Source organism: Rhinoraja longicauda, chromosome 3 (assembly GCF_053455715.1).
Source record: "Rhinoraja longicauda isolate Sanriku21f chromosome 3, sRhiLon1.1, whole genome shotgun sequence".
Classification (NCBI taxonomy): domain Eukaryota; kingdom Metazoa; phylum Chordata; class Chondrichthyes; order Rajiformes; family Arhynchobatidae; genus Rhinoraja; species Rhinoraja longicauda.
Genome location: NC_135955.1, coordinates 89,554,261 through 89,566,271, shown reverse-complemented (window position 1 = coordinate 89,566,271; position 12,011 = coordinate 89,554,261). Strand labels below are relative to the sequence as shown.

Below are 12,011 nucleotides of genomic sequence, written 5' to 3'. Positions count from 1 at the left end.
TGAATTTCCACAAATGTTTGCTTACCAGAGTTATAATGAAGGTACAATATGTATATGATGGAGATTGACAGATTTTTGATTCGTAAGGTTGTCAGGGGTTAGGGGGTGAAGGCAGGAAAATGGGGTTGAGAGGGAACATTAAATGAGCCACGATTGAATGGTGGAGTAGACTTGATGGGCCAAATGTCCTAATTCTGCTCCTATCTCTTATAAACTTGTATGGAATGAAGTATAAGCATGTTTATAGGGTTCTGATCATTGATGGAGAAGGAACACTCAAACAATATAAAATTAAGAGAAAATAAACATTTATTGAAACTACAATAAAACCAGTTAAACAGCAGTAAAAAGCAAATAAATACCGTGTCTCACATGTCCTTTAACTGCAAAAGGGCGTCAGGAACTTCTTGCGACAGCTTGAAATGGAGACTTTATCCAACCTATAGGACAGGGCACCGTTCTGGAATCTCAGTCCGAGGTGAAGTCCAGTGAGCTATCCTCCTTTACACTGAAATCACCATTATTTGTTACATAAGGCGCCGAGCTAGTCTCGGGTGTCTCTGAGAAAGAAAAGCTTACCTTATCTTATTAGATGTCCTTGAAGCTGCCTTATGAGTTACAGGTTCTTCTATGCAAGTCCAAGCATTTGAGTGTTATCTACCTGTGCCTGCTTGCTTGATATATGGTGTGGTTAGCACACCTCCATTTAGATTTAAAAATCTGTTTAACCCTTGCATTACATACATGCGCACACAATATATTTTGTCTTGTATGATTTGAGTTGGTTTCCAGAAAAGATGTAAGGTTCTTCTGTATGAAGGAGGGTCCTGACCCAAAATGTCACCCACCCGTTTTCTCCAGACATGCTGCCTGACCAGCTGAGTTACTCCAGCACTTTGTGTCTTATCTTCTGTATGATTGTTTGTTGTCATCGGTAGGTGGGGGGAATTTGAGGAAAACGTGTTTTGATATGAACTAGGATAATGTAGTAAGGAACTTTAAGATCTTAAAATGTGTAAGAAAAGAGGAAAACTGTATGGATTGCATATGGGTATCAAAATTGGATTGGGACCTTGGTCTTGAAAATAAAACAAGTAAAGGAGTTTGGATGAACCAGGAAGGAGATGTAGGAAATTTAAATGAGTAATGAGTAGAGCTGAAAGATGTCTGCTTGAGATGCAGATAAAGCGGCATAATGATCCCAGAGAATGTAAAATGATGGTGATATGCCTCAAGTTCTGTACAAGAATGCTACGAACTTTGAGAATAAAACTGGAAATGTTTGCTAAAGAAGTACCTGACGATAGTCGTTGTTGAAGTATGATGGTTGGATAAATATATAGGGATACAACTTAGTGAGAGGGAATGTAATCTTTCATGCAAAAAAAGCATGATAATGAACACATTGATTCATCTGATCTGGACACAAGGAAGGTGGGAAAAAAAAGCTATCAATAGGGGTGACCCTAAAAAATCTTGGGTAAAATGTTTACTTGCTATATTTTATATTTTGATATTGATTGTTATACGCAGTTAGCAGAAGTGAAATGGCCACCGTGGACTGCAATAATACATATTTCCCTTTGTCTATCAGTGAGACAGAATAATGTGCAAAATTTGATCTTTCATACGCAGGAGATTGAAAAGAGACGACGGGTAGAAGATGCTTACAAGAACGCTATGTCAGAACTTAAGAAAAAATGTCACTTTGGTGGACCTGATTATGAGGTAAGGATTCAAATTACATTATACTTGCGCAAACATCAGGAATAGGATGCAGTTTTGGGGGACCGGTGATTGCAAATTGCTTTACTGTCATGGCAGATTTTGTGTCAATACACGTGACGTGTTTTGAAGCATTTCTTCTGTGTGGAGCTGTGATGCCAATACAAGTTATTTTAGAGCTCGTATTGTTTTCTACAATCCTTAGGAAGGTCCAAACAGTTTGATAAATGAAGAGGAATTCTTTGATGCCGTTGAAGCTGCTCTTGACAGACAAGATAAAATTGAAGAACAGGTATTTTCTTCTTTGCAGTTGTAAATAAATAGAAAGTTTTGAAGTTGTAACATGCATAGAGTCATACAACATAGAAACCAACCCTTTGGCCCATGCCGACTAAGATGTCCTATCTATGCTAGTCTCACCTGCCTGCGTTTGGACTATAATCCCTCTAAACCTTTCCTGTCCAATTGTCTTTTAAATGTTGCTATAGTACCTGCCTCACTTATCTCCTCTGACAGCTTGTTCCAAACACCCAGCACGCTGTGTGAAAAGGCTGCCCCTCAGGTTCCTATTCAATCTTTCCCCCGTCACCTTTATGCTTATGTCCTTGGGTTCTTGATTTTCCCTATTCTGGGTGAAAGAATCTGTGTATTCACCCTATCTATTCCCATCCTTTTATGCTCCTCTATCAGATCATCTCTCAGCCTCCTACACTCTAAGGAATAAAGTCCTAGCCTGTCCAACCTCTCCTTATAGCTCAAGCACTCAAGTCCTGGCAACATCCTTATAAATCTTCTCAATACTCTTTCCAACTTAATAGAATCCTTGCTCTCGTAAGTAAGGTGCCAAAATTGAACACAATACTCCAATTACTGCCTTACCCACATTTTGTACAACTGTAATATAACATCCCAACCCTGAATACTCAATTCCTTGACCGATGAAGGCCAATGTACCAAAACCCTATCTACCTATGACCCACATTCAGAGAGCTGTGTACCTGCACTTCTCGATCTCTCTGTTCTACAACACGCCCCAGGGCCCTGCCATTCACTGTGAAGTGTCTGCCCTGGTTTGACTTCCCAAATGCAACACCTCACACTTAACTGCATTAAACTCTGTTAATCATTCCTCGGCCCACTTGCCCAGCTGATCATGATCCTGCTGCAAATTTTGATGACCATCTTCGCTATCTGCAATTCCATCCATTTTAGTGTCATGCAGAAATAAGTGGAAACCTGTGAATGTGTGTTTTCACTTCAATAAGGCGGCTCTGGAGATCATTCACAAAATTAGTGTGCATAGCATTAGGGGGGAATGTTTTGCCATTAATTTGTGGGTTGGAAGGCGATGCCCAACTGTTCACAATCTCTCTACCAATCGGTTGGATGAGGGAATCAGATGTTATATATCCAAGTTTGATGATTTGTAGCTAGATGGCAGTGTGCTACTTGGAGGATGCAAAGAGGCTTTGGGCATGTTGACAGTCTATGTTTCAGTTAAAGAAGTGTCAAATGGAAAAAGGAAGCAAAGCTCTTTTATGGAAAAAATTGAGCTTTTAAGTGGTGAAAATTGAAATTTGGTGTTCGAGGAATTGTATGTCCTTGCACACAAGCCACTGAACATTAACATGGAAGTTTGGCAGTAATTAGGAATGCAGACAATATGCTGCCCTTTCATGCAAAAGTATTTTTGAGCACTAGATTATAGCAGCCTTCCTTCATAGATACAAGAATCTGCAATATTTCATCTGTACAGATGTTTCATCTGTCTACCAGTTGATGAGCTGTTCACAATCTATAATCAATTGAACGATGGGATCAGGTATAATATAATATGTTTGCTAATGATTCACAGTGCGTGCAGTATGGAGGATGCAGAGAGGTTGTTTAACAGGCAAGAATTTGATAAATAGAGCCCTGATATGTGCATCTGGGATATTATGTCAAAAGGGGAAGAATATATTTTTGATAGTGGAAGTACAGCAACATTTAACATGTTGACACCACGAATGGTAGGCTTATCATAAGAGGAAAGATGAAACAGACTAGGCACTTGATCAGACAAATGAGAGATGATCTAATTGGGGAAAAAACCTTTTGGAATTTGACAGGGGAGGTGCCATAGCAGGATGTCATCCTTGCAGGGGTGACTGAAACTATACATCATATACTTAAAATAAAGGTTGCCATTCAGGAAAGCTGAGAATAAATTTATCCAAACAGTTGTGAATCTTTGGAATTTTCTACTCAGCAGATCTATGAAGGCTCGGTCACTAATTGTAGTCAAGAAGGGGATCGATAGAACTGTAAATGTTAAAGGAATTGAGGGATATGAGATTACTGTAAGAAAGCAGTAGTGGAGGATCAACCATAATATTCATAATATTAAATAATGCGGAACAGACAAAAAGCAATTGATTTTCAAGATCTGGTGTTCGGGGACAGAATTGGTCATATGCATTAATCAGTTTTAACTGGGTACTGTAATCATTTTAATGTTTAGTCCCATACAGAGAAGTCAAGAATTCACTGGTCAGCTGCTGTGCCTTTTGGTGATTCCTTCTCAACAGTTGGAACCCACAGATTTGCCAAACAGGTATGTTAGTTAGGTTTATTGTTTCTAATTATTAAACAGGAATTCGGAGAGTATATCCTCATGCCACCGTGATGTGATTCTGTTCTACAAATTATTATTATTTTAAAATATTTCATCGTTTAAAACTTTTTGTTGAAGGCTCAAATTGGTAGTTTCTACGAGAATGCAATGTCGAGGGTCTGCTCTCCACAGTTGGATGCCGATTCGTCCTGTGTTACTGAAGCAATGCTTGCGGTTATTTGGCTAGTTAATACTATCACAGGTGCAGCAAGGGTTCCACTCGAGTCAGAAATCTCAACATGGGACCTGAAAGAGGCACCAACAAATTTGGTGTCCATAGAAAAAGCAAGCTGTGACGAAAAATTCTGAAATGCGCTCCTCCCCCCCCCCCCCCCCCCAGATGAGATCAGAATTTCACAAGCTTGGGACAAATGTAAATAAGGCATTTATTCAAATAAATGTAAATGGAGCATTTATTCAAATAAATGCAAATAAGGAATTTATTTAAATAATTGTAAATAAGGCACAAAATGCTGGAGTAACTCAGCATGACTGGCAGCATCTCCGGAGAGATGGAATGGGTGACGTTTCCCATTCGTCACCCACTCCTCTCCAGAGATGCTGCCTGACCCGCTGAGTTACTCCAGCATTTTGTGTCTATCCTCGCTGTAAACCAGCATCTGCATTTCCTTCCTACCCCATGTATATAAGGCGTTCATTCCAATAAATGTAAATTAGGCATTCATTCTAATCATTAAATATTTTTTGTTCAATGGATATTGTGAAATAAGAACTAAAATTTGTCAACTGCCGAGTTGCTGTCTCGAGTTTATCTTGCCATCAGGACATTAACTGGATTTTACTGTTGGCAGTGAAATCACTTTTCCTGAGTTTCTTTTTACCTGTGATCTGATTTCATGAGCCAGTTTTACAAAAAGTGAAATCAAATTTGAATTGGTGCTTTGGAACGGGATAAGAATTGGCACACATTGGCTGCAAATTACCACCATATTTAAATGAAGTTTAATTTTGCAGCTTGCTATTTAGTTTGTAAATAAAGGGACGTTATTGAGTCAGGCATAGAGCCATACAGCATTGAAACAAGCCCTTTGTCCCAAACTTGCCCACGACAATCAACATGCCCCACCTACACTAGTCCCACCTACACTAGTCCCACCTGCCTGCAATTGGCCCATATCTCTCTAAACCTATCCTATCCGTGTACCTGTCCAAATGTTTTAAATGTTGTGAGAGTATTTGCCTCAACTACCTCATCTGGCAGTTTGTCCCATATACCTACTACCCTTTGTGTGTAAAGAAAAAAGTTGCCCCTCAGGTTCCTATTAAATCTCCCCCCTCACCTTAAACCTATGCCCTCTGGTTCTCAATTCCCCTACACTCTGGGTAAAAGACTCTGTGCATTTACCTTATTTCTCTCTTGATATACATCTTGGGTTTTCTACTCCATTTATCTGATGTATTGACTGTAACAAATAATCAAATTCTAGAATGTATGTACATTTTTTGTGGATTTTACCGGATTATTTTAATTAGCCTTTATTTCAATAATCAAGAATTCTCTTCAAAGACACTATTGTGTAATAACTTGAATACCACAGTTTTTATTCACATCACAACTTTTGAGAATCCAGGCAGTAATGGGACTGCAAAAACAAAATAACCATAAACATGCACCCGATTGTTATATTTTCTTCAGGATCCATGCAATGGAATACACTGTTTAGTTGCATGATTTCATTGTGGCTGTACTCATTTCTTCAAAGCTTATTGGCACTTTAATGCACATTCTTTTTGTGGTGAAGGTTAATGTTTGACTGACTGCCTTATTGTGCCTCTGTTCTGAACTGGGTTTTTCTTTATCTGTCTCTGTGGTAGCCCTTTAGTCGCTCTTCCTCCATGTCTTCCATTGATCTAGTCAGTGCCTCAGATGATCACAGATTCAGCACGCAGGTACTGTACGAACTCAGAGTGGTCCTCCTCTGCAGTTCCATTCTCTTAACTACTTCACCTGGGTTTCCATTCACTCTAAAGTGCTCGATGGTGATGTTTGTTGATCATAACTTATTCCCATAGCTAAATTAATATATCCACTGAAATATTGATTTTTTTTTTTGTGGAAAAATTGCTGAAATATTTGAAATTGCAACTTTTGTAGTGAACTTTACCTTTTAATAATCCCAGTAAATAAAATATAATGGCTTGTCAAATTTTGTACATTTGAAAAGCAATTTACTAATTGAGGTTAATTATTTCAAGTTATAGAACAAAATGAAATGTCATAATTGTGCGCTGTTAAATTTTCTCCTCTGTGGAATAGGTTAATCCAAGCATCACTGCTATAATAACACATAACAGCATGCCTTACCTTAAACCTGCCTTGACTAATGTACATGTTCAGATGTTTTATCCACATTTGTGCATGACTTGCTGATCTGAATTTTAATGTTGGAAGTTTAATAACTACAGTTGGTTCCTCTAACATGTTTAGCGTTTTTGTGCAGTTGGCAATTTCCTTCAACTGTATGTGGGACAGGAAAATTCAGTTGGTTGTAATGTTTTTATTTTAATTGGGTTGCCTTTGTTATCTGATTGTCATTGGTTTAGAGTTACCTCCGACGCTGGCAACCTCAACATCCTCATCCTACTTGACCTCAGCGCCGCCTTTGACACCATAAATCACTCCATTCTCCTCACCCGACTTGAAACCTCCCTTAACATCACCGGCACAGCCCTATCCTGGTTCAAATCTTACCTCTCTGACAGACACCAGTTCATCTCCATTAACAACTGTAAATCCCCCACCGCTCCCGTCCCCCAAGGCTCAGTCCTTGGCCCCCTCCTCTTCATCCTCTACCTGTTCCCCCTTGGTCAATTAATCCGCCGTCATGGTCTCAACTTCCACTGCTTCGCCGATGATATCCAGCTCCTCATCTCCACTATCAATCTCCCCCACCACACACTCTACACTGACAAACTGCATCACTGAAATAAAATCATGGCTTCAATCAAACTTCCTCAAACTCAATTGCAACAAATCTGAAATCATCATCATTGGTCCAAAAACGCTCACCAAATCCACCCAAAACTTCATCCTCAACATTGATGGTCTCCCAGTATCCACCTCACCTCACATCCGGAATCTTGGAATCATCCTTGATCAAACCCTCTCCTTCGACAAACACATCAAACACATCACAAAGACAGCCTTCTTCCACCTCAAAAACATTGCCCGTCTCCGTCCATCCCTCTCCTCCACAGCTGCAGAAACCCTCATCCACGCCTTCATCACCTCCCGTCTGGACTACTGCAACAGCCTCCTCTATGGCGCACCCTCAAAAATCATCAATAAACTTCAATACATTCAAAACTCCGCTGCCCGTCTACTCACACACACCTCGATCCGTGACCATATCACCCCCGTCCTTTATAAACTCCACTGGCTCCCCATCCCCCAGAGAATCCAGTACAAAATCCTCCTCATAACCTACAAAGCCCTCCATAACCTGGCCCCATCCTACCTGACCGACCTCCTCCACAGGCACACTCCCACCTGCACCCTCCGCTCTGCCGCTGCCAATCTCCTATCCCCCCACATCCGGACCAAACTCAGATCCTGGGGGGACAGGGCTTTCTCCATCGCTGCTCCCACCCTATGGAACTCACTACCCCAAACCGTTAGAGACTCCTCCACACTCACCACATTCAAAACATCGCTGAAATCTCACCTGTTCAGTACTGCCTTCAACCACTGAAGGTCACCTCACCTTCTGTCTCCTTTCTCTGTTCATTTATTTATTTACTTATTTATCTATTTATTCATTTCCCAATGTTCTCAAAATCTCTGTAAAGCGTCTTTGAGTATATGAAAAGCGCTATATAAATAAAATGCATTATTATTATTATTATTATTAATGCTGAGACAGGTCACATTGTATTTTTTCTACCTTTATTAACAGATACATCTTGTTATAATACTGAAATAGTGTTGTAGCCTCGTATTTCCTTCACTCCCCAGATCCCACTTTTCATGTCCCAACTAATAATAATCTTGTCTAATTCTGGACGTGGTGTTTATATCCCATCAAGGTAGTTAGGAAATTTTAAATTTGAGTAAATAAATGTAGAACCGTATTTTAAAATATAGTTGCGTTGGTCTTGGTACCCTTGAAATGAGATTATTATTAAAAACTTGTCTGGTTCGCTCTCATCCTTCAGGGAAGGAAATGTGCCATCCTTACCTCTGCCCAATAAATGACTGGTTAGTTGACTTTCTAACTGCCTCAGTTCAGGGCCAATTAGGAAAGGACAATAAATGTGGACAGTAACAATGATGTTTGCATCTAAAACAAGTAACTGTTAAAATGTGGCCATTTTAGCCATCATCTAGAATGGTATACGGGTTGAATTTTGTTCTTTTGGAGGATAGCAATGTGATCATTTACACTACCAGAAATATCATTGAACGCTTAGGAAAATTGCAAAGAACCTACTTGACTCGTATAGTTGTACATACATTATATTAAAAGTAAAACCAATGCATCCACGATTTCAAGGGTCACCTCCTCGAGTACTCTGGGATGCAGACCATCAGGCCCTGGGGGTTGTAAGAAAATAACTGCAGATGCTGGTACAAACCGAAGGTATTTATTCACAAAATGCTGGAGTAACTCCGCAGGTCAGGCAGCATCTCAGCAGAGAAGGAATGGGCGACGTTTCGGGTCGAGACCCTTCTTCAGACTGATGTCAGGGGGGCGGGACAAAGGAAGGATATAGGTGGAGACAGGAAGACAGTGGGAGATCTGGGAAGGGGAGGGGAAGACAGGGACAGAGGAACTATCTAAAGTTGGAGAAATCATTGTTCATACTGCTGAGCTGCAAGCTGCCCAGGCGAAATATGAGGTGCTGTTCCTCCAATTTCCAGTGGGACTCACTATGGCACTGGAGGAGGCCCATGACAGAAAGGTCAGACTGGGAATGGGAGGGGGAGTTGAAGTGCTCAGCCACCGGGAGATCAGATTGGTTAATGCGGACTGAGCGCAGGTGTTGAGCGAAGCAATCGCCGAGCCTGCGTTTGGTTTCGCACCTCCTCCAACCTCATCTATTGCATCTGCTGCTCCAGATGTCAACTTATTTACATCGGCAAAACCAAACGCAGGCTCGGCGATCGCTTCGCTCAACACCTGCGCTCAGTCTGCATTAACTTGCAGCTCAGTGGTATGAACATTGACTTCTCTAACTTTAGATAGTTCCTCTGTCCCTCTCTTCCCCTCCCCCTTCCCAGATCTCCCACTGTCTTCCTGTCGCCACCTATATACTTCCTTTGTCCCGCCCCCCTGACATCAGTCTGAAGAAGGGTCTCGACCCGAAACGTCGCCAATTCCTTCTCTCCTGAGATGCTGCCTGACCTGCTGAGTTACTCCAGCATTTTGTGAATAAAGCCCCTGTTGATTTATCTGCCTTCAGTCCCAACAGTTTACCTAACACCACTTTCTGACTAATGTGGATTCCCTTCAGTTCCTCCCTCCCATTAGATCCTCGGTCCCCTAGTATTTCCGGGAGATTGTGTCTTCCTTTGTGAAGACAGAACCAAAGTACTTGTTTATCTGGTCTGCCATTTCCTTGTTTCCCATTAGAAATTCACCTGTCTCTGACTATAAGGGACCTACATTTGTCTTCACTAATCTTTTCTTCTTCACATTTCTAAAGAAGCTTTTACCTTCAGTTTTTATATTCCCCGCAAGCTTTCTTTCATGCTCTATTTTCCCCTCTTAATTAACCACTTTGTTTTCCTCTGGTACATTCTAAATTTCTCCCAGTCCTCCGGTTTCCTCCTTCCTCTGGCCAATGTATATGCCTCTTCCATGGATTTAACTCCATTTGCCATTCCTCCACTCACTTGCCCAGCTGATCAAGATCCCACAGTAATTCTTGACTATCTGGTCCTTCACTGTCTATGATCCCACCTATTTTTGTGTTATCTGCAAATTTACTAATCATTCAGTAACTTTTCTACCTCAACATTAGGCTTACGAATGTATGGTTCCCAAGTTTTTCTTTGCAGCTTTTCTTGAATGGGGACACATTAGCCACCCTCCAGTCTTCCAGCACCTCACCTGTGTCTAATGGTGATTCATGTATATCAGTCAGGACTGCTGCAGTTTCTTCTCTAGCTTCCCACAGTATCTTCGGATATATCGGATCAGACTCAGGAGATTTATCCACTTTCATCAGTTGGAACATCCAGCACCACCTCAACTGTAATACGGACTGACTGTCCTTTAGACAATGTCATTAACTTTCCCAAGTTCCCTAGTCTTCATGCCTTTCTCTGTTGTGAAAACGGGAGAAATATGCATTGAAGCCATTACCCATCTCCTGCAGCTCCACACATAGATGACCACTTTGGTTTCTGAAGGTCCATATTCTCTCTTTAATTACCTTTTTTCCTTAATGCACATAAAATCTCTTGGATTCTCCTTAACCTTATCTATCATAGCTATCTCCTGACCCCCCTCTTTCCCTCTTGATTTCCAAATCGAATATGCTCCTCAATCCCTACACTCTTCTAGGTATGCAAGTTCCCACCTGCCAGCTTTTTCCTGATCAATTATCCTACTATGAGGAGGAATATTTGAGCCTCTCGTTCCCATTGACTTTTTGAGGGTCTTTTGTACAATACCAACAAAGTGATAACCCGCTTTATTTCTCGCCTCCACCCATATAGCCTCATTGGGTGATCCTTCATTAATGTCCTTTTAGACTATTGCCGTGATGTTCTCCTTTAGGCTTAGGTTTATCATTGTCATGTGAACCAAGGTACGGTGAGTATCTTTGTTTTGCATGCTATCCAAGCAGATCAGAAATACCGTATGTAAATACAATCAAGTCATCCTCAGGTACAATAGATGGAGCAGAGGGGAAGATGCAGATTGCATAATGTAGTTCTCGCCATTGTAGCGCATCAGTTCCGTAGACAGACTTCAATGTCTGCAGTGGGGTAGAGATGAATCGGGACAGTATCCTCGCTTATGGAAGGACTGTTAAGAAGCTTGATAAGAGGGGAAGAATCTGTTCCTGAGTCTGGCGGTGCACGCTTTCAAGCTTCTGCACCTTCTGCTAGACAGAATCGGGGAGACTGAGGAATGACTAGGGTGGGACGTTTTTGATTATGTTGGCTCCTGTGAAGCATAGATGGAGTCAATGTTGGGAAGTCTGGTCTATGTGATGGACTAAGCTGCATCTGCAACTCTCTTATCTTTAACCAATAAAGCGACTTCACCCCCCCCCCCCCCCTCTTTCCTCCACCTTTATCTCGTCTGTTGCAACAGTACCCTAAAATAATAAGCTGCCAGTCGTGCCTCTCCCTTATCAAGGTTTCTGTAATGGCAATAACATCTACAGAGGAAGGCATCTGTCCACTTCTGTACCAACGTCCAGCCTTTTTCCCCACCTCATTACTGCATTGGATGCAGTCCCCCTGCCAATTTAGTTTAAGCCCTCTCCAGAAGCACGAGCAAACCTGCCCGCTAGAATATTGTTTCCCTTCCAATCCAGCCGTCCTCCTGCCCTAGAACAGTTCCCAGTAGCCCTAAGGTCAGAACCCCTGCACCCTGTACCAATTTCTCAGCCACTCATTCAACTGTCCTACCTTCCTATTCCTAGCCTCGCT

The 12,011-nt window shown here is 41.4% G+C and overlaps 1 protein-coding gene across 8 annotated transcripts in view; it reads left to right on the top strand.

Moving 5' to 3' along the window:
• The window catches only part of LOC144592173 (ceramide transfer protein), an 89,685-nt gene that overhangs the window by 61,338 nt on the left and 16,336 nt on the right, over window positions 1-12,011 (top strand). For 6 of the 8 annotated variants that reach the window (XM_078396635.1, XM_078396633.1, XM_078396632.1 and 3 more), the window contains 4 exons: window positions 1,636-1,728; window positions 1,931-2,017; window positions 4,229-4,321; window positions 6,218-6,292. In XM_078396635.1, the coding sequence (XP_078252761.1) occupies window positions 1,636-1,728; window positions 1,931-2,017; window positions 4,229-4,321; window positions 6,218-6,292 (348 nt within the window). The remainder of the gene's footprint in view (window positions 1-1,635; window positions 1,729-1,930; window positions 2,018-4,228; window positions 4,322-6,217; window positions 6,293-12,011) is intronic. The other 2 variants (XM_078396637.1, XM_078396636.1) reach the window with 1 other exon arrangement.